Below are 23,620 nucleotides of genomic sequence, written 5' to 3'. Positions count from 1 at the left end.
GCTATCTGTCCCTGCGGTCAATCACCCCGCTTTCAAACACACAAAACTCACTATCAGTAACGGCCTCTGTCCACGTGTTTGAGATACAGAGAGACTCACACGGAAAGAAAACAAATCTAATGGATAGGCCTAGCGTTTTTTGAAAGTGATGGTAACACTTTACAATAAGGTTCCGTTAGTTAACTATGTTTAATGCATTAACAACATTAACATTAACATTAACACTGAGCAATGCATTTGTTACAATATTTATTCATCTTAGTTAACGTTAGTTAATACAGCTGTTCATTGTTAGTTCATTTTAGCTCAAGTCCATTAACTACATTTATCAATACAACTTGTGAATTGAATAATGTACTGGTAAATGTTGGAATGTTAACAAATTGAACTTTATTGTAAAGTGTTACCTAAGTGATTTTGGACAAACGTTCCTAATCTTAAATCTACGAGACCCAAAATTCTTATTATGTGTAATTTATTATTACTAAATCAAATGATACCTAAAAATGTTAATATGATAGAACCACATCATCAAATGCCATTTAAACATATAACTTCTATACTTCTTCTACATTGTTTCCTCCTGTGATTGTATATTCAGTTTTCCAATTCAAACATCAAAGAACATGGAATGACCAGTGTCCTGCATTCATGAATGTAACGCAGATGTTATAGAGAACACTAGCTCCATCCAAACAGTGCCATTTCGTAGCAAAAGTTTGTGAATCCTTCAGAATTACCCACAGTAAACGTCCCGGTGTTAAATCAACACCACTCGGTGTACATATGAGAACCACCAGCAGGGTGTTAAAAGTAACACAGAAACAGTGTTAGAGTTAATTAGGTACTTAAGTGGTTATTTGTGACCCTGGAGCACAAAACCAGTCTTAAGTCGCTGGGGTATATTTGTAGCAATAGCTAAAAATACATTGTATGGGTCAAAATGATCCATTTTTCTTTTATGCCAAAAATCATTAGGATATTAAGTAAAGATCAAGTTCCATGAAGATATTTTGTAAATTTCCTACCGTAAATATATCAAAACTTAATTTTTGATTAGTAATATGCATTGCTAAGAACTTCATTTGAACAACTTTAAAGGTGATTTTCTCATTATTTAGATTTTTTTGCACCCTCAGATTCCAGATTTTCAAATAGTTGTATCTCAGACAAAAATTGTCCAAACCATACATCAATGGAAAGCTATTTATTCAGCTTTCAGATGATGGATAAATCTCAATTTTAAAAAATGACCCTTATGACTGGCTTTGTGGTCCAGGGACACATATGAATGATGAGCAACATTCCCTTATTTACAGTAATTTTCTTTACAGCAGGATCATATTCAGTCTACAAACTGCTCCTACCATAAATGTCACAATATTCAGTCGAAAAATTGACACTTAAGACTGGTTTTGTCATCCAGGGTCACATTTAAGTGATGATTGCTTGACTATTGAAGGCACCTGATGATAACAAGCAGAATCACTGAATGAAAGAGAAACACAAGAAGTCAAGCGCTTTTAACAATACAGATTGTGTCAAAGCAACTTTCCAATATCAAAATGGGAAAATAGTGTGTCAATAATGTAAAATGACAAGATTAAACACTCAATTTTCAGTTAAAGGCATTTCATTACTGAATTGAATGATGTCATCGTCCAGCTCAGTTCAGTTTAAATAGTATCTGTGCAATCAAATCGACGATATCGCTGGAAATTAAGTGTCCCCAACTGAGCAAGCCAGAGGCGACAGCAGCAAGGAACCAAAACTCCTCTGTGACAGAATGGAGGAAAAAACCTTGGGAGAAACCAGACTCAGTCGGGGGTCAGTTCTCCTCTGACCAGACGAAACCCGCAGTTCAATTCCAACTGCAGCAAAGTCAGATTGTGCAGAGGACTCATCTGGTTCCCGAGGTCTTGTCCCGATGGCCGTCTAGGTGACGAGGTCTTCACTGGGGATCTGTCTCTGGGGTTCATCTCGGTGTCCTGAACTGCGCTGATGTTCAGGGCTGTAGAGGTCGTCTCTAGTTGCTGATCCACCATTTGTTCTGGATACGGACTGGATCCGGCGGCAACAGTGATCTTGGAATAAGAAAGAAACAGACTAATATTAGCGTAGATGCCATTCTTCTTATGATGTAACAAGTACATCGGTGTTATGGGAAGTGTTCCCGGTTCTGGTTGACCTAATTAATGCAGCCTAACAATCCTTTAACGGATTTGAATATTAGAAGTGTATTAGTGTATTATGTGTAAGCCAGGTTAAAGAGATGTGTCTTTAATCTAGATTTAAACTGACAGAGTGTTTCTCTGTCCAGTAAAGCATTACAATAATCTAACTTTGAAATTAAGATTTCTGCATTTGACTTTGAGAGCATAGGCCTCAATTTAGATATATTTTTAAGATGGAAAACTGCAGTTTTACAAATGCTAGAAACGTGGCTGTCAAAGGAAAGATTGCTATCAAATAGCACACCTAGTTTCCTAACTCATGACAAAGAATCGACAGAGCAGTCATCAAGTGTTAGATAATGTTCTAGGTTATTACATGTGGGGTTTTTAGGTCCGATAATTAACACCTCTGTTTTTTCAGAATTTAGCAGTAAAAAATTACTCATCATCCAGTTTTTTATATCGACTATGCATTCCGTTAGTTTCTCAATTTGGTGTGTTTCACCGGGCCGCGAAGAAATATAGAGCTGAGTATCATCAGCATAACAGTGAAAGCTAACACCATGTCTCCTGATAATATCTCCCAAGGGTAACATGTAAAGCGTGAAAAGTAACGGCCCTAGTACTGAGCCTTGAGGTACTCCATACTGCACTTGTGATCGATATGATACCTCTTCATTCACTGCTACGAACTGATGGCGGTCAGATAAGTATGATTTGAACCATGCTAAGGCACTTCCACTAATGCCAACAAAGTTTTCTAGTCTATTCAAAAGAATGTTGTGGTCGATAGTGTCGAACGCAGCGCTAAGATCCAGTAGAACTAATAAAGAGATACAACCACAATCAGATGATAGAAGCAGGTCATTTGTAACTCTAATGAGAGCAGTCTCAGTACTATGATACGATCTAAATCCTCACTGGAATTCCTCACAGATATCATTTTTCTCTAAGAAGGAATATAATTGTGAGGATACTACCTTTCTAGTATCTTTGACAGAAAAGGAGATTTGAGATCGGTCTGTAATTAACTAGATCTTTGGGGTCAAGTTGTGTTTTTTAATGAGAGGCTTAATAACAGCCAATTTGAAGGTTTTGGGGACATATCCTAAAGACAATGATGAATTAATAATAGCCAAAAGAGGATCTATGACTTCTGGAAGCTTTCCATCTAAAGCTACTCTTTTAGTAGTTTAGATGGAATCGGGTCTAACATACATGATGTTGGTTTAGATGATTTAACAAGTTTATACAATTCTTCCTCTCCTACAGTAGAGAATGAATGGAATTGTTCCTCAGGGGATCTATAGTGCGCTATCTGATGCGATACTGTAGCTGACGGCTGCAAGGATACAATTTTATCTCTGATAGTATCGATCTTGGAAGTGAAGTAGTTCATAAAGTCATTACTGCTATGCTCTTGGGAAATGCCAACACCTGTTGATACTTTATTTTTCGTTAATTTAGTTACTGTATTGAATAAATACCTGGGGTTATGTTTGTTTTCTTCTAAAAGAAACTAAAAGTAATCAGATCTAGCAGTTTTTAATGCTTTTCTGTAGGATAGGGTACTTTCCCGCCAAGCTATACAAAATACCTCTAATTTAGTTTTCCTCCAGCTGCGCTCCATTTTCCGGGCTGCTCTCTTTAGGGCGTGAGTGTGCTCATTATACCACGGTGTTGGACTCTTATCCTTAATCTTCCTTAAGCGTAAAGGAGCAACCATATCTAAAGTGCTAGAAAAGAGAGAGTCCATAGTTCCTGTTACATCATCAAGTTGTTCTGAGCTATTGGATATGCTGAGGAACTGAGATAAGTCAGGAAGATTATTTATAAAGCAGTCTTTTGTGGTAGAAGTTTTTGTGACTTCCAGCCACAGCCTTAGATGAAATCAACTGAAAAGACTTGAAATCTCTCTTATTACAAACCAGACTGACTTTATTTCTCTCATTAGTCTACAGTTCTGAGAATTAACAGGTTTAGATGTTGCTTTATTGAAAATAGTTGGTTACCATTGTGGTGATTAGTGTTTAATTGGGCATTTTGACTCTTGGATCTTATGTTAAGTTTGTGGTCTTTATAACAGTGTTTATGAAAACTTTTGTTAATAAAAGAAAAAAAATGTTATAAAAGAAACCATAAACAAGAGTGATCAGGTGACATAGTTTACACCAGGCATCCTCAAATCTGGCACTCCTGCAGAGTTTAGCTCTAAACTTAATCAAACACACCTGAGCATGCTAACCAGAGTCTTTAAGATCATTAGAAAATCACAGGTAGGTGAGTTTGATCAGGGTTGGAGCTAAACTCTGCAGCAGATTGGTCCTCCAGGGAAAGGTTTGAGGAACCCTGGTTTACACCATCAAGAAGAAGATTGAGTAATCATTCACAGTGGAAAAATTAAGTGAACCTCCATGTTTTACTTCAGAAGGTAAATGTATTTCAAAGTCATATTTTCAACTAAGGACATGAAATTGAAAGTATATGTATAGGTGTCCTTCAAAAAATAAATTAATAAAATCAATCAATCACAGGACTGATCTGGGCCATGCACTTCCCAATAACAATCCAACAATTTGCCATGATGCAAACATTTGTATTACATTTGTATAGAAAGATGACAGAAAATTAAGAAGAGATGAGCAGAGACACAAACTGAAACACAAACTAGCTAATTGTTTATTTGAATGAAATCACACAGTATCTTAAGCAGCTATAATCTGTAAACACTCCAGGTTTTAGGACATTCTCCATACTATATGAATCTACTAATCCCACAGAGACGATGCAGATTATGGGTACAAAGTGCTTTGGTTTTTGTTGAACAGTAAAAAAACAACAAAAAAACAACAACACTTATTCATATGATCACAATGACACATAAAATGCATATCTGTGCAGATGTAATAAAAGCAACTAACATACATCAAATCGGCGAAGAAACTAGTTTGCAGTTACACTTGGGCCAAATACCACAATACTGTAAATTGGTTTAATGGTATAATTAATTAAATTCAACCTTTGAGAACAAACAAACAGAGAAAGCATTAATATTCTGTATATATATATATATACAGTATATATATATATATATATATACTGTATATAAATACCTTCTGGTGTATCATTACAGCACTGAACTTTTCACAGTTTGTGTAAAGAAGTCTTGAGACCGTTAACCTGGTTGAGACTTTACACAATATTTCAGTGTTTTATTTCCATGTGTGTAAATTTGTTCTTATCAGCTCTGGCAGTGCAGGAGGACCGTTTCTCCACTGTGATTTCGATAGACCACTTTAGACATTCAACTAACTATAAGTAAATTGGCAACTACGTGTCAACTAGCAGTCATTAGAGTATTAGCAGACTGTCTGCTTAATATCTGCTAACTCTTTATTTTGATGGTCCACCAACAGACAATCCACTGACTATAAGCAATGCGGGGGAAAGTTTCTTTAAAAAGTAATGCATAACAGTATTTAATTACAGTAATTACAGTATTGCATTACTCCCTAAAAAAAGTAACTAATTGCATTACTTTTTATCGAAAGTAATGCATTATGTTACTTTTGCGTTACTTTTTCTCATCTGGGCTGGGCTTGCTTGTTTGTTTTTAATATAAAAAAGTGATATTTTTGGGAAATGTAAAAGTGAAATAAATACGCCTGAGGAAATGTAAATTCACATCTGTACAGTAGAGCAGCTCAAACAAACCTTGCTGTGCTGCTGTTCTGGATTACATGAAGAAAAAGACACAGGAGAAGAGAGTTCAACACTCTCCTTTAAATGTCCTTTAAATACATAAAGGACATTTGTGTTTTTTAGCATATTTAATTAGCCTTTTTCACACTTTCGTGTTTCTAGCCTCAGGATTGGCGCTTGCAGGGTAAAAGTTTTACCGGTGACAACTTAACAAGAATGAGTTTGAGAATAAAAGTCTTTTCATACAAATTAGAGATTATGAAAATGCTTGAACTGCCGGTACTTTACTCTACAAAGCGCAAACATTTCATAAATAACTTTTTGCGTCAGCTTGGGTCATCAAATACAAGTTTGTTTAATTCTATATGGTGGAAGTTATAATTCAGTTAGTTTTGCCATTCTGTCCGTTTGGTGCTGGCTGTGCATTATGACTCTCCACATTAATTTTTAATATTATTATTATTATTAAAGTAATATTGTATTTTCTACTTGCTCTCATTTGCATTATTAACATGATGGTTTAAATGTACGTTGCATAATGTGCCCTGGGAAATAAATATTAAACAAGAGATGACTCGGATTCATGACTTTATTCCTATTGTATCAGATTAATGTTGGGTTGAGTTTAATATGCTTCAACCCGACTGAGAATTGTTTAATGTATTCTTGGAAAAAATGTGCATCTGGACATAAATGTTGTCATTTTTAAGTAATCATGATGTGGTGATTTGAGGGAAATGACTGAGTAAACTGAGATAATACGCTCAAATGTACCGGCGATCAAAGACTATTTATGAAGAATAGAAACCATGCGGCGCTATGCTGAGCGTATTATCTCACGAGTCAGCGGTCTGAGTGGCATATGAGTGACAAACAAGTAAAATGTTATTTCTTTGTAGATTATATAACAACAACTAGGAAAACAGACAAAACAGAAAAGGTAAGAAGCATTATTTGAGAAAATGGCATACTAATATAATAGGTGCAGACCTGTAACGGAACCGACTTTACCCTGCGCTGACGTCATTTCCCATTTTTGTGAAAAAGGCTAATCATTGCACTGTTTTGTATTGACTGTTTTTATTGATTTTGAGGAACACTGAATGTGTTTAGTGCAGGTGAGATGAGTAAATACATGTTGATATTTAGTCTAGAACTACAGTAAGATCATGTTCTTACTCCTGATTTCTCTCAACACCAGAGCTGTCAGTCAATACATGAGAAACACAGTAACTGGTGTGACTTATTTGAAAAAGTAACTCAGATATCTGGTAACACTTTATTTTGATAGTCCACTTCAGACATTCTACTAACAGTAAGTAACTTTGCAACTACATGTCAACTAGCAGTCATTAGAGTATTAGTAGACTGTCTGCTTAATATCTTCTAACACTTTATTTTGATGGGTCCACAACATACAACATACTGACTATGAGAAACTTTGCAAGTATATGTCTTATATAACTTATTCTACTAACCCTAAACCTACCCTACTGAGAGTTAGTAGACATGTAGTTACAAATTAATGAGAATTAGTTAACATGTAGTTGCAAAGTTACTTATAGTTAGTAGAATGTCTAAAGTGGACTATCGAAATAAAGTGTAATCAGAAACAGCAGATAACACACGGAAATGAACATGACACTTTTAGCAGAAGACTAAAAATTGTGTTTAAAATGTATTCCAGTAATCTTTGTTTTATTTACAACTTTGAACAATCGTTTTTACATTGTTTCATTGTACAGTCGTTGCACCTGTGTCTCCAGTCGACTGCAGTGGTTTTGGTCAGGGCCGTGTCCTATGGCAGGGAGCAGTCCGTGGGGTCGTGTGAAGCGGGCAGCAGGTGGCAGCTGAAGGGCCAGCTCAGACTGAGCAGGGTCAGGGTTTGACTGCATTGCTGCTCAGCGCTGGAGCAGACGGACTGACACGGCTGCAGGACTCCACTCTGAGCGCTGCAGTGAGGAACAAACACACCACACACCAGCCGCCGGAAAGACTCGAAACAGCCAAACTCCATCAGCACCTGCAGTCACATCACACAGATGACAAACGGGTTCGGAGGAGTTGCTCAGAGTCACTGCTTTCATTCTCACCCTGTACTTGTGCAGAATAGAAGCAGCTTCTCTCTGGTCAGAAATAGACAGCCAGATGTTTGGAAAGGACGTGAGATTGTAGCTCAGACCTCTGCACATTTCAACCTGGATGGGTTCACAAGATGAAGCTGAGAAAAAAAGGTTAAAAAAAAGGATGTGAGATGCACTTGTGACTACAAAAAAACAAAAACAACAACAACAACTAAAAATCTACTTTTGAGCCTGGTATTTCAGCAGATACTGTAGATTTATCAAGAGCCAACAAATACTGCACATACTGCTGAGCCATGTGGGCTTTATGCTGTTCCTCACTGTATGAAATGTGTAAAAAACTTTTAAAACAAAGATGCAATTTAAAAGGGTCATGAACTGCCTCACTTTTTTTATTTTGTATTGTTCTCTGAGGTCCACTTATATTGTTATGAAGATTTTTACATCAAAAAACATAATAATGTAGAAGGTATTCCCCAATGGTAAGTCACTTTGGATAAAAGCATCTGCAAAATGACTAAATGTAAATGTAATGAAGACAGATCCAATATAGTCGCACAACATCGTCTTTTAGTTTCAATCTTTCTGAAAATCCCATGTCGAATTGTGTCTCGTTTGTAAACGAATCCCAGAACTGAGTTCTTACTGATGCAGTCTGGATCTTCATTAAAAATAAAGTTCATTCACTCTTTCCTAATATTGGGATCAGAAGGAAGGCAGCTTGGCACCGCACAGCGTCTTGATGTCTTCAGAGCATCTTAATCGTTCGGTTTCTGCGTAGACCTGTGCGTTGCACTCTCCTAAACACTACAGCTAAACAGGCAATGCTGTAGAATCGGTGGGCGGGGCTAATCAGGCAGTGATGTAGCTTTGGTGGGCGGGGCTTAACAGGCAGTGATGTAGAAGCAGGTGTTGATCTTCTTCTGCGGAGGCGGTGCTTATCCACATTATTACATCATAGAGGAGCACATTCCACAAGCTGTGGTTTTGGCAGACTGGAATACAGTACAAGCTGTTTTTAGTCTAATGAGAAAGTTTCGAGTTCTGACACACAATGACCTCTTATATGTCAAAAGATCAAGGGAATTTTGGTTTCTCAGTTCATGACCACTTTATAATATATAATTTGATAAATGATTATGCAAGAGATTATTAGTGCAATAGATTTATAGATTTAACTGGCTGAACAATTTATTCTGGAAGGGATTGAAAGGAGTCAAAGCAGCAGGAAAAGTCCTCTCCAAACTGAGGTGTATTCTCACTGAAAGGAGGGTAGGTGGAGTTAATGCAGTGGTGCTCGTCTGCGGCGTCTGCGCAGTCGCTCCATCCGTCACACAGCCAGTCCTGGTGCAGACACTCCCCGGAGCCGCACGCAAACTCTGCTGGAGCACATGTTCCTCAAAGCAGAAAGCAGTGATGCAGGGAAGAGTCACAATCTCACAGAGATTCACAAAATCTACTTCATGAATCGCGGTGAAATCGTGAGGCACTCACTTTCTGAAAGAGACACGGCCCTAAACGATGCATAAAAGCCACTGTCTGCAACACCTTCATCTGCCACAAACAGCACAGTCATCACAGGACCAGAGGAGGTGAGATCAGGAGGCAGAGCCGGCCCACAAAACCTGCTCAGAGAGACAGCGGGACGTCAAGCTCTCACTATAAAAACAGCAGAAAGCTCTCTGTAAACAGATATTGTGGGACACAGTTTCTACCCTCAATATTTCAAAACTTATGAACACTTGTCACGGTTCTGGTAGTAAAGCAGGGTAAACGTTTAGAGAGGCACACGGGAGACCATAGCTGACACTTACAGAAATGCATCATCACAGTCTGTGAAACTGATGACTCGATCGCTCCAGTACAACAAACATGACACACAACTAAATCTGCCTTCCTCAAGATAATGCTCATGATGGAAATGTTTTGAGTTCTCTGCATTTCCATTTGGATTGGAACTTAGCAACTGTTGCTGAAAGTAAACATTTTAAAGCAAAAGGTCTCTTTAAACCCAGTCAGTGTTGTAGAGACAGCGGTGCAGTATTCTCACCTGCCCAACACAGTGTTTGCATCGGCGTCTGCGCCGTCATGGACCTCCACATAGTCAAACTCACACACATCCTGTGTTTCCAGACTCAAGTTCTGAAAACTCAGTCTAATCACTTGTCCGTCTTCCACAGAGATTTGCCACGTACACAACTATGAGAGAGGTAGAGATAACTACAATTAATACAGATGTGATAGAAACAGTCATGATGCTGAAACAAATACTAGTTATTTAACAGCTGGCCTAATACATTAATTGATCAGTGCAGAGCCAATTTATATACAACTGCATGCAAATTTATGCGATTTAGCATTTAGATTCAGCAAGTGATTGACAGAAATAGCAGCTGATGAAATCATTCACCTGTTGATGTGGGTAAGGCTTTGGATGGTTTGGACTGGACAACGATCCATACTCTCCTGTTATTTTTCCTCCACACTCTAAGAATCAGATGATTGAAAGACAGAATCCTGATATCGATTATAGTTTTTACTTTCAAGCGAGATAAATGACTGAAGTGTCACACTTTGTGTAGTGACATCATTACTGTAATTACCCTTGTGTTTCTGGCTGCAGTTGGCTTCATCTGACCTGTCCTGACAGTTTTGCTGGCCGTCACAAACAGAAACGGGTAGCAAACAACGACCGCCGTCACACATGAACTCTTCTCTGGAACAGCTCTCTGATCACAGATATAAAAGAAAAAACTAACACACCATGTGACAGTTTTTAAAATGAAGTCTATTTCATTATTGTCAGCCTACAATACAGACTACTAGATCCACAAATATAGAAGTGTCGGTAACACTTTAGAATACTGTTCCATCATTAATGAATAACTACACAAGAACACATGAATAACGCAATATTAGCACGCTAGTAACTGCTAGTATCTAACAAGAAACTCTGATTAATGAATTAGTAAGTAATAGTGCTTAGTTGAATGTGGTAGTTCACTATTAGCTAATCAATAACTATTATTTTATTTATACCTCCCCAAGAACTACTGTATACAGGTTCATAATTAATATGAATAATACATCATGTATAATTAATTCTAAAGTGAAGGTCACGGTAACCCACTAGTAATGACTCAAGTATTACCAAATCATTCAGAAGGAATTACTAATTATTTGGATCAGTATTCTAAAGTGAATAACACGATAATTCTCTAGTAATGACTGAAATCATTGTAAGCTTTTGAGGGTTTTGTAAAGTATTGGACAGTAATTATTCAGGTGTTACTACATCCTTCTAAAAGAATTGCTAATTTTTTGGATCAGCATTCTAAAGTGAAGATCGTGATAACTCCCTAGTAATTACTGAAATCATTCATTGCACACTTTTGTGGTTTTTGTAAGGTTCTTGTTAGTAATTCATTTAGCTAGATTTGGTAACACTTAAATCATTACTAGTGGGTTACTCTGATCTTCACATTAGAATACTGATCCAAATAATTAGTAGTTTCTTCAGAAGGATGTGGCAACACTTGAGTCATTACTATCCAAAACCTTACATACAGTATATCTCAAAAGCTTACAATGACGTCAGTCAATATTAGGGAGTTATATTACAATATTACAACCCGAATTCCAGAAATGTTCAAATCACATGAGCCAATATTTTATTCACAATAGAACATAGGTAACATAATACATTTTTAAACTGAGAAATCTTACAATTTTATGCACAAAATGAGCTCATTTCAAATGTGATGCCTGCTACAGGTCTCAATATAGTTGGGACGGGGCATGTTTACCATGGTGTAGCATCTTCTTTTCAAAACAGTTTGAAGACGTCTGGGCATCAAGGTTATGAGTTTCTGGAGTTTTGGTGTTGGAATTTGGTCCCATTCTTGCCTGATATAGGTTTCCAGCTGCTGAAGAGTTTGTGGTCGTCTTTGACGTATTTTTCGTGTAATGATGCACCAAATGTTGTCTATAGCTGAAAGATCTGGACTGCAGGCCAATTCAGCAGCCGGACTCTTCTACTATGAAGCCATGCTGTTGTAATAGCTGCAGTATGTGGTTTGCATTGTCCTGCTGAAATACACGTCATCTGGAGGGGAGCATATGTTGCTCTAAAACCTTTATATACCTTTCAGCATTCATAGTGCCTTCCAAAACATGCAAGCTGCCCATACCGTATGCACTTATGCACCCCCATACCATCAGAGATGCTGGCTTTTGAACTGAACGCTGATAACACGCTGGAAGATCTCCCTCCTCTTTAGCCCGGAGGACACGGCGTCCGTGAAGAATGTCAAATTTGGACTCTTCTGACCATAGAACACTTTTCCACTTTGAATCAGTCCAGTTTAAATGAGTCTTGGCCCACAGGACACGACGGCGCTTCTGGATCATGTTCACATATGGCTTCCTTTTTGCATGACAGAGCTTTAGTTGGCATCTGCAGATGGCACGCCGGATTGTGTTTACCGACAGTGGTTTCTGGAAGTATTCCTGGGCCCATTTAGTAATATCAATGACAGAATCATGCTGATGAGTGATGCAGTGTCGTCTGAGGCCCGAAGACCACGGGCATCCAGCAAAGGTCTTCGGCCTTGTCCCTTACGCACAGAGATTTCTCCAGTTTCTCTGAATCTTTTGATGATGTTATGCACTCTAGATGATGAGATTTGCAAAGCCTTTGCAATTTGACGTTGAGGAACGTTGTTTTTAAAGTATTCCACAATCTTTTTACGCACTCTTTCACAGATTGTAGAGCCTCTGCCCATCTTTACTTCTGAGAGACTCTGCCTCTCTAAGACATCCCTTTTATAGCTAATCATGTTACAGACCTGATGTCAGTTAACTTAATTAGTTGCTAGATGTTCTCCCAGCTGAATCTTTTCACAATTTCTTGCTTTTTCAGCCCTTTGTTGCCCCCGTGCCAACTTTTTTGAGACCTGAAGCAGGCATCAAATTTGAAATGAGCTCATTTAATGGATAAAATTGTAAAATTTCTCTGTTTAAACATTTGTTATGTTCTCTATGTTCTATTGTGAATAAAATATTGCCTCATGTGATTTGAAAGTTTTTTTAGTTTTCATGTTATTCAATTTTTTTTTTTTAAATGACAACATTTCCGGAATTCTGATTTTTGTTCCTTAGAAGGATTTGGTAACACTTCAGTCATTACTAGTGGGTTACCCTAATCTTCACATTAGAATCAATTATACATTATGCATAATTCACATTAATTATGAACCTGTATACAGTAGTTCTGAGTAGTTCTCCAGGATATATGAAAAAATAGTAGTTATTGATTAGCTAATAGTGAACAACCAGTTTCAACTGAGCGCTATTACTTACTAAATCATTAATCAGAGTTTCGTGTTAGTAAATAGTAGAAACTAGAATGTTAGCAGTGCATTAGTCATGTGTTCCTGTGTAGTTATTCATTAATGATGGAACAGTATTCTAAAGTGTTACCGAAGTGCCTTCCATAGCATTATTGCCTGTGTTTTAAACTATTAAAACTGTTCTGTTTGTTTCAGTTTTACTTACTCTGTCCTGGTAATATAGTATGATACTGTGCAGTGAAGCCATTGCCGCCAATACTCCCGTCAGAATGAAAGGACACCAGCACGGTGCTGCTGTTTGTGTTCAGTGTAGGTGGAGCGACGCTGCCACAGAATCTAGGAAGAAGTCAATCTTAACTATTCACAGTTTGAGTGCAATGGCCAAGAACAGCCCTGTACAGCAAAATTATTCAATAACTCAAAACTCAAAAACTCCATAAGATACATGTTTAAGAGGTTATGTTAGAATATGTGTTAGACACACATATTCTGCACTTAAGTAAGTTAACATGAGATGTTAACCATTGATGGTTTGCTCATGGTGCTATTACTATTGTTTTGGAACAATATGTATTGATATTTCAGAACCACTGATATGGAGTATATTTTTTATGTCAGATATTTTTTATCTGTTTAATTTTCTTGAAAAAATAAAAGATTACGCAAGACTTTCTCAAGATCACAAAAGCATAGCAAAAATCTTTAAAGCCGATATACTCAAAGGGATAGTTCACCCCAAAAATAAATTTCTGTCCTCTTGTTATGAATGAATAAATATGAAACGAGCAGTTTAATTACTGTGAGCGATATGACCGCTTTAGGCTTCATAATCTTTTTGGATCTTTTAAGTTTCGGTTACCTGGACTTTCAGTGGAGGGACAGAAACTTCTCAGGCTTCATTAAAAATATCTTCATTTGTGTTTCGAAGATTAACCAAAGTATGACATAAGGACAAGTCAATTATGACAGAATAATCAATATTCATTATTCGCATGCATGAGTTTTGCTCCACACTCCTATCCTCTACTCCAGCCCAAGGTCAATTATTTTGTTTTATATTTGTTTCTGTGTTTCCAGTTCTTGTGGCACTTCCTGTGTTTGTTTTTGATTAACTTCACCTGTGTCTTGTTTAGTTTCTTGTTTACTCCTGTGGTTCTCCCTTTGGTTTTGTTGGTTATTGTCTTGATGTTTTTAGTTTAAGGATTTGTATTTTTCACTGTCAGTAGTTGTGTAAGTTAACAATGTGTAGTCATTTTTCATGTTATCTGCACCAAGATATATTTTCATTTATTTCTCAGCAAAAAAATTTGAAAGATGATGCAAAATGCACCATCTGGTAAATTTCTGACAGCTCCAGGGCATTTGCAGGAATACAGATACAGATCAAATACAGATCTAAGAGAAGCTTTTTAACGATAGAAAACAAAACATGGACAGAGTCCAGGAAAGCCAAATCCAGGTAAAACAGAAATACATGAAACAACTCACAGTGAAACACAGGAAAGCCAGGGCTTAGGGGTAACCAGATTAACAGGACATAGGTGTGAACAATAATGAGGGAAACCAAAAGAACTACAAAAGGACTACAAAATGAGAACAGGAAACCAAACAACCGAAACTTCAACACAAGAGTGCAAAACAACACACCAAATATGTGACATGTGACACAGAGGTTGTTTAACTGAATAAAAAACTAAATAAAATGTCAATCCAGACTGGCAGATGTTAGTTTTTGCACTTTAATCATAGGCTTTTTAAATTTAAATGCAGCTCCATGTCAATTCTGATTGTCGTTAATGATTAAACAGGGTGAGCACACCTTGTGACAGCAGATGTCTTCTCTGTCTCCTCTCTGACTTCTAGCCAGTCAAACAAGCAAGGAGAGGGTCCCTCGACAGCCAGAGAAGACACGTGGATCTGCAGGAGGAGGCGGAGACACCCTGATCACCCACACGCAGTGAGAGTCCGGAGGATACGGGCCGGGGTGATTGGGAGAACTGAGCGTCCCCCAGGAGTCCGTCAGCACGCCGCCACAGGCTGGAAAAACAGATGATTTATATTGAACAGACAGATGAAAAAACATATGCATACAAAATAGTTAGTGCAATTGTAATATACAATAGCATGCATTTGATTGTGGATGCTGTGTATGTTGATATACAATTAAGCAGAGGCCCTGAAATACACAGTCAAACCAACATTTATCCAGACACCAACACTTCTCACATTATATCTCAGTTTATTCGCTATAGTTTAGAAAATGGTAATAAAATATGAGAAGAACTCAGAGTTAAACTGTGTCAGAACAAATTCATCTTGATAATGTCAGATAACGTTGATAGAAAGGTATGTAATGAATTGGGTTGAATGGCTGTCAGCTGTTAAATTTAAGAACACAATTAGATAAAACCAATTTAGCTCAACTAATTGCCAAGCAATGCTTCATTTTGCTTCAGTCTGTGTGTAAAAAGCTTGCATTAGCAATTAAAGAAATACACTTCAGCAAAACATGCTCAGCTCAAAGTGTCTGAATAATTTTTGGTCCCACATTTATATCATTTTTACTGGAAGTCCACTGTATGAAGAATTTTTGGGTGTAATATAGCACAGTTTAATTTTGCTGTCCTCACTTACATAAACTAACTATAGTGTCCTGCACCCACTAATTAAAAATAAAATAAAATTAAAATTAAAAATAAAATCTGGTGTCTGAATCATTTTTGGTTTGACTGTATTTGGACACTTGAACTCAACCTTAAAATGTCCCAATAAACTCAACCTTAAATGCCACTTGGGTTGATATTTTGTAAAGAAATGCAAAGGCAAAGACGTTTGGGGTCACTTTATATGAAATGGAGTTAGAAGACCATGGACTGACTTGTAAAGAAGGTGGGCTTTTTTCCAGGCGGTGGCAGTGTGGAAGTGTTCATGGGATGAGGGGCAGACGGACTCAGAGAAAGATTCTGTGAAGATCTGTCTCCAAACCGAGAGTCTAAAGGGAAAATCTCTCCTTTATTCATCTTAACGTCTGTGAAAAGAAAGAGTAGAACAGTGACAAAGCAAATTTGATCTCTTTTATCTACTGTAAAATTATTTCCAAATTTGGTACATAACAGCTACGAGGTAAGTGCCAAAATTAATTAAAATAATAATAATACCTGTCAGGTTTCTCAGTGAAGCTAATAGCTGCAACGTTTTAAAGGGTTTTTTGTGAGAGGAGGTAAATGAGCTACGGGCCTGATTCAAACTTTCATTCTTATGAGAACAAATACACTGAAGTGTCAACGGCCAAAGCAACCTATTTAAATAAAACAGAATTGTAGGAATCTTTGGGACCTGTATGAAGCTATATTTGTCTAGTAAAAAATCACTTGTGTTGCCTTTGTGGCATTAAATAAAGGTACAGCAACTGGAAAGCATCTTTACATGCTTTTAATTGTGCTGACTTGTGGCGCACTTAACAACTCTTGTGTGGCAAGCTGAATTAAAGGAGAAAAAACCTCATACAAAGAGAAAACCAAGGGAATCGAAAGGCCTTTGCCAGACAACCAAAGAAGCAGATTTGTATCAGGGTTGCTGCAGCCGCAAAGCAGACTGCTAACCACTTCACAATTACAACAAGCTAGCAGTCTGGAGGCAGTCCCACGACTTCCCTGAACACAAACGAGCCTCGCCATCTTTAGTTTGATCACAGCAGCATGAGTATGTTTGCTCAAGCTCTGCAATTTGGCACTCGAGTCAAATCATGTCACATTTATTTGTATAGCACTTTATACTGCTTTAAAGCAAGCAGCTTTACAGTATTAACGGTGTCAGAGTCGCTTTCATTTGGAATTACAACTTTAAATTCTATTATAAAGCAGCTCTCCAGTGTGTTTATATTGTCACTCATGGACGTCTGACCTCTGAACTGAAGAAATGAACCTGGAATGTTATCATGTCAAAGAGGACAGAGAACTGAAAGTTATCCAAATGAACCTGGACCTGCATTAGAAGACACCAACTGACTTCTAGGTTGTGTTCCAGTTCCAGTTTATGCCCTTCACTCGCTAACTTCTCTCTGTCTCGTTTACTCGGATGTATGTCATTGATTAAATTGCATGAGTGTCCACTACCGGCGGAACGGAGCGCTTGATCACTTAGAATCCGTTATGGAGTTGGTTTATTGTTTATATTTTTCCCCTTACAAATTAGTTTGGTGCAGCATTCTATGTGTATATAGGTATGCTTGAGTTTTTTTTATATATATATATATATATGTTAGAGTTGTTTGGGGTTACCCTAAACTTCCCTCGTCCACTTCACAAAGTGGAACGCACTTCAGAATGGCAGCAGAGATTCCCCCGAGGGGACGTGTTTAGGGAAGTTCACGAGCGCGTGTCTAAAAGTGGAGTGGAACGCAGCCTTAGTCTGTTGCTTTAACCACTTGGCCAAGACTACTAAAACACATAATAACCTTGTGGCAGCACTCCACAAAACTAGCTTCATTTACCCAGAAAGTTGAGCAGAAACCTTTGCTCAAATCTGGGTTACGGCAGGTCTTTCACTTTCAGGGTGAGCATCACGAGACACGTGAGCTGTTCCTTCACATGCCTTTGGTTGTCTCTTTGTACAAGAGATTATTTTCCTTCCACACATCTTGCCACACAAGAGTCGCCTCAATGGGATACAGAAAGAGAAAACAAAACGCCCCTGTTTGTGTTTAATCTATACCTCTGGTGTTTTAGAGGTAACATGCAGTTAATACAGTTTCTAAGTTTCAGCCTGCCTTTGAGACCTTCTAGGGGCCTGCAGACAGGCACTATTACAGTATACTCTATCAAAAGAGTCATGTGGGTAAAATAAAAGTTTTGTCTGCAGGCTAAAGCAGACAAGACTGCTTGGTATTCAGTGGCACCACACACAGCTCCTCCAGTGGCAGAGCGGTAGCGTGCCGTGATCGTATAGTGGTTAGTACTCTGCGTTGTGGCCGCAGCAACCCCGGTTCGAATCCGGGTCACGGCAGGTTTTACAGGATGGCTTTGAAATTCAGCTCCATGTTGCCACCCGTCATTCAGCCCTGTGTTTTTGTACACTGCGGTCCCTGACATGCTCTGGGTGGTGTGCCATCTGAGACGTCTTTGAGAGCCTAAGCTCTCAGGTTTGAGCCCTGCCGATAATGGGAGGACTCCTCTGTCATGCCTTTGGTTGTCTCTTTGTACAGTTTGCCACACAATATTTGCCTCATTAGGATACATAAAGAGAAATCGAAATGCCTTTGTTCAGTTCCTTCTGTTTGTGCTTAATCTGTAGCTCTGTCTTGAGAGCAAACACGGTGCTGATACAGTTTGTAATCACTAGGTGTCAGTACACACGCTGACTCTTTGCTATAAACAACTGCGCCTTTGATGCACATTTACAGTAATGCTTAGGTTGCTGATACACGGGGCAACTTTTTTTTCAACACCATTAAAGCATTTAAAGATTATTTCAAGTTGCTGTGCCTTCATTTAATTTTAAAGTCGAACACAAATCATTTTCAACTCACTAAGTATAGCTTCAAAATATGCAGGTGACAAAGCAATGAACAAATACTGTTTTCACAGTCTGAGACACTGGCGTAAAGTTGGCTTGATGCTGTACGTTTGATATTAACATATTTAGGGACCGTCGCTAAAGTTACATGTGATATTGGTATATATTTTTCTAACTTCAATAGCATATGAGCAGAATGACTTACAGTCATAAAACAAACTGTAAACTGTTCATCTAGAAGTCAGCTATAATGCACACCTTTTACATTTTTAATATTAAAATAAACTGTAAATCTTATGTAAAAATTGCTATTTTTCAGTACCGAATGGGCTCAAAAATAGCAATTTTTACAAATAATTTAAAGTAGATTTGAATAAATATCAAAAATGTAAAAGGTGTGCATTATAGTTGACTTCTAGATGAACAGTTTACAGTTTGTTTTATGACGGTAAATCATTCTGCTCATATGCTATTGAAGTTAGAAAAATGTATACCAATATCGCATGTAACTTTAGCGACGGTCCCTAAATATGTGAATATCAAACGTACAGCATCAAGCCAACTTTATGCCAGTGTCTAGCAGTGCTTTAAGTACCTACAAGTATTTCCAGACAAAAGCAGTATGGTTTTTTTTTGTTTGTTTGTTTTTTATCTCAGCATTATTTAAATTTGAGTGTTATTATTAGCTTAATAAACTGCATTTACACTAATGAACACATGTATTTAGACATATCATATGTTTTGACTTTGAAAGAAATGTGGTGCACCAGAGATTTTATCAGTATTATCAATGTTGCTGTGCAATCCAGCATGGCACACCAGGATCTCATGAAGGAGCCCGGATAGCTCAGTCGGTAGAGCATCAGACTTTTAATCTGAGGGTCCAGGGTTCAAGTCCCTGTTCGGGCGAGTGGTTTTGTTTTGTTTATCGGTACCGTTTGCTGTTGAGCTCTCTTATTGGTCTACCTTGGCACCATGCAGCAACTGCCGCAAGGCATGAGATGAAAGGACATGGCAACCCAACCAGTTTGTAGGTGTGTGGTGAGTGGTTAAAGTGGTGGACTAAGTTCATTGTGGTCTCCCTGTGCAGGTTTGAATCCTGATGACTGCTCTGACAGAATGAGTGTGCTTTTGGTTGAGACCTTGCCAACTTTATAAAACAGTCACTTTAACAATATACTCTTTGGGAAGAGTCACGTTGGGAAAAGCTAAAGAGTACAAGCTTGCATTTGAGGGTGTCGCAGGCTGGTAGCTCATGTGATTGTAAAGGGTTTAGCAGCCAGCCGTCATTCAGCCCCAGTTCTACGGTGTGCTGTGCTCTGGGTGTCTGAGTGATTTGAGACTGGGAGCTTCTTTGAGAGCCCGAGCTCTCTGGATTGAACCCTGCTGATAATGGGAGGATTCCTCCGTCAGCTTCGGAGGGAGCATTGTGCTCATACATTTTCTAATCTCTAGGTGTCAGTACACTCGCAGTGCAGTGCAGCAGACTTGCTCTTTGCTATAAACAACGACGCCTTTGAAGCAAATTGAAGTGAAAGTAAAAGTGACATGACACGTGGCCAAGCATGGTGTCCCATACTCAACACTCTGTACCCTGCACTTCACTCGTCCGAGTGCACACACACAGCAGTGAGTAGTGAACAAACACATCGTGAACACACACCTAGAGCAGTGGACAGCCATTTGCTGTGGCGCACGGAAAGCAATTTACAATGTTAAGAGCCTCACAACTCAACACTATTAAAGTACGTAAAGATAATTTACAGTTGTTTTGTTTTTATTTAATACTGCAAAGGCAACGCAAGTAGTTTTCAGCTCGCAAAGTACAGCTCCAATACACACAGGTAAACAATACAGAATACAGAAGAACTAAACACAAAGCAATAAACAAAGAGTGTTTTCACAATCTAATAGTCCTTTAAGTATCTATAAGCATTTCCAACCCGATCTGATGGCAATTTGTACATTTTTGACAAGGTGGCTAATTTGTACGATTTTGTACGACCTCACTTGTTCGAATTCGTTCAATTTGTGAAAAATCGTACGTATTTTATGAGGTGGTAAATTTAATTTTAATACTCAAAACTCATCTGTTTAGCTGTGCATTTGTGAAATGACACTATGTATAATCATTTTCTATTCTTAACTGTTTTAAATTCTTTTTAAATCAGTTTTTATATCTTGTTTTTAGTATTATTATTTTTTAATTCCTTGTTTTTTTTTCAATGACTTTTTCACTTCCTTTTATGTAAAGCACTTTGTATTACCACTGTGAAATGTGCTATATTAATAAACTTGCCTTGCCTCACCTAATAGCCTGCATTCACACTAATGTGCATGTTTTTTGACATAACAGATGTTTTGAAATAGAAAGAAACATGGTGCATTGGACTTTTTCTCTCTCCCGCCAATACTATTAATGTTGCTGTGCAATCCTGTGCAGCTCACACATGACTTGCGTAAGAGTCCAGATAGCTCAGCTGGTAGAGCATCAGCCTTTTAATCTGAGGGTCCAGGGTTCAAGTCCCTGTTCGAGTGAACAAAGCAGGACCTTTTGCTGTTGAGCTCTGGCTGGTCTACACTGGAGCAACACCACAAGGCTTGAGATGAAAGGACATGGGAGTATAGCCTATTCGTAGTAATGGTCGTGTGGTTAAGGTGATGGACTAGAAGTCTATTGGGGTCTGTGCTTCAGAGGAAACATTGTGCTCATACATTTTCTAATCACTAGGTGTCAGTACACTCGCTGACTGTTTTACAGAGTGCAGCTGTCTTGTTCTTTGCTACAAACAACAGCACCTTTGATGTACAATATCCTCTTTGAAAAGAGTCATGTAGGTAAAAGAAAAGTTTTGTCTGCAAGCTAAAGTAAACAAGACTGCTTGGTATTCAGTGGCACCACACACAGCTCCTCCAGTGGCAGAGCGGTAGCGTGCCGTGATCGTATAGTGGTTAGTACTCTGCGTTGTGGCCGCAGCAACCCCGGTTCGAATCCGGGTCACGGCAGGTTTTACAGGATGGCTTTGAAATTCATCTCCATGTTGCCACCCGTCATTCAGCCCTGTGTTTTTGTAGCTTTATCAGAGTTGGTAGCTGTTTGAAGGCAGTTCTCTTTGGTGGTTATCATGTAATGTAATGTGAGATATCCCTCCTCAGTTGGATAGGGTATGAAAGTGGGGTTCTTTGCTCCCCTTTTTTCTAGTTGGAAGCAGAGTTGGGCAGCCTGCCCTGTACTTAGGGTTTTTAGAGTACCCAAGGGTTTCTCTTCTAAGGGTGATCCCCTCTCTGGGGTTTCCTTTTGAGGAGGTAGTTCTATCAGAGCCTAACATTTTTGGGAGAAAGTAGCTGTCTGAGGACCCTTTTTGATAGGCTATCAAGTAATTAAGTAATATTTATTTCTAGCACCTTTCAAGAGCAAGTGTCTCAAAATGCTTTACAACAAAAATGTAAAATGAGGAATAAAAATAGACATGCAAAAAAAAAAAAAAAAAAATTAGACAAAAGCAAGTTTGAACAAGTGAGTTTTCAGCTGCTTTTTAAAAATGTCCACCGAGTCCACAGATCTCAGTTCCAGAGGAAGAGCATTCCACAACTTGGGAGCAACTACTTCAAAGGCACAGTCTCCTTTTGTCTTCAATCTAGAGCGCGGAACAACTGGCAGGATCTGATTTGAGGATCTCAGATTCCTACTAGAGTTATAGGGTTTCAACATCTCTTTTATATACACAGGGGCTTGACCATGCAACACTCTAAACACCATCACGATAATTTTAAAATGAATTCTAAATTTGACAGGGAGCCAATGTAAAGAAATTAAAATTGGGGTTATGTGAGATCTCTTTCATGAATTAAATGTTTATCAGAAGCATTTTGAACCGTTTGAGAGCTGAATTACTAAGACAGGTAAAAAGAGAGTTGCAGTAAATAAATGCATGTATAATCATTTCCATCTCCACTGTGGACACAACTGGCCTCAATTTTGCGATGTTTGTCAACTGATAAAAGCAGTTACGAACCAAATAATTCACGTTGATCAAGACTGAAGGCATGTCCCATATGAACACCTAAATTACGAAGGGTAGATTTAACAGAATGTGATAAAGAACCAAGACTTTGCATCACTTTTGGGGGAATTAGATTAGACTGCACAGAAATTGAAATCGACACGCTAATACACACTATACTCATTGTCACGCAATGCTGATGATGTTAACATTAATAATTTGAGAATAAAGTATAACAATAATAATAATTTGCACGGTTAGATGTGATATGAGCTAACCGATCTTTAGATTTAATCACCTTTGGTAGCGTGATTTATTGTAATGCTTTTTTCCTCAGTTGGTCAGAACAAACGCGGCAGACTTGTTACTTACTTGTTCAGATGACAATATACGGTGAAAATTCTTATTTGGGTCATATATTCCAAGACTTAGCTAGAATCTGTGATTCCTGAGTACAGTATCCACACCGGTGCGGTGACTGACTGCCACACATTCACCTCAAAACATTAGATTCATCCGCGCTGGAGCCGTGCCGGAGCACCGGATCACAACCCCGCGCACGGAAGATAATTCCGCACAGAGCTGCAATTCCAGGTTTTCAAACAGAGATGGCGACAAAGAGGCAAAACTTACGGACTGCAGCTTTAACTGTAAGTGATTATTTGCCATCCAGACTTTAATAGAGTTTATACAATTTAAAAGAGTAGACAATTTTGTAATTTCATGAGACTTAAAAGAAATATATAGTTGAATATCATCTGCACAGCAATGATAGCGAATGCCTTCAAAAT

The 23,620-nt window shown here is 38.2% G+C and overlaps 1 protein-coding gene and 4 non-coding genes across 5 annotated transcripts in view; 4 read left to right on the top strand and 1 right to left on the bottom strand.

The window, feature by feature from the left end:
* Positions 1-4,857: 4,857 nt before the first annotated feature.
* mfrp (membrane frizzled-related protein) overlaps positions 4,858-23,620 on the bottom strand; it is a 24,292-nt gene continuing 5,529 nt past the window's right edge. Inside the window, 11 exon segments of the mRNA XM_058799618.1 lie at positions 4,858-7,899; positions 7,970-8,097; positions 9,223-9,357; positions 9,455-9,585; positions 10,011-10,159; positions 10,371-10,447; positions 10,564-10,689; positions 13,517-13,647; positions 15,131-15,238; positions 15,240-15,348; positions 16,190-16,339. Coding sequence (XP_058655601.1) covers positions 7,675-7,899; positions 7,970-8,097; positions 9,223-9,357; positions 9,455-9,585; positions 10,011-10,159; positions 10,371-10,447; positions 10,564-10,689; positions 13,517-13,647; positions 15,131-15,238; positions 15,240-15,348; positions 16,190-16,339 — 1,469 coding nt within the window. The 3' untranslated portion in view covers positions 4,858-7,674.
* On the top strand, positions 18,244-18,315 carry trnah-gug (transfer RNA histidin (anticodon GUG)). Its single transcript has one exon. It is a non-coding gene; the product is annotated as a tRNA-His (tRNA).
* trnak-uuu (transfer RNA lysine (anticodon UUU)) lies at positions 19,662-19,734 on the top strand. Its single transcript has one exon. It is a non-coding gene; the product is annotated as a tRNA-Lys (tRNA).
* trnak-uuu (transfer RNA lysine (anticodon UUU)) lies at positions 21,291-21,363 on the top strand. Its single transcript has one exon. It is a non-coding gene; the product is annotated as a tRNA-Lys (tRNA).
* Positions 21,760-21,831, top strand: trnah-gug (transfer RNA histidin (anticodon GUG)). Its single transcript has one exon. It is a non-coding gene; the product is annotated as a tRNA-His (tRNA).

This window comes from Onychostoma macrolepis, chromosome 15 (genome assembly GCF_012432095.1).
Source record: "Onychostoma macrolepis isolate SWU-2019 chromosome 15, ASM1243209v1, whole genome shotgun sequence".
In the NCBI taxonomy this organism is placed as follows: Eukaryota; Metazoa; Chordata; class Actinopteri; order Cypriniformes; family Cyprinidae; genus Onychostoma; species Onychostoma macrolepis.
Note: the sequence above shows the minus strand (reverse complement) of the source record. Positions and strands in the feature narration are given on the sequence as shown.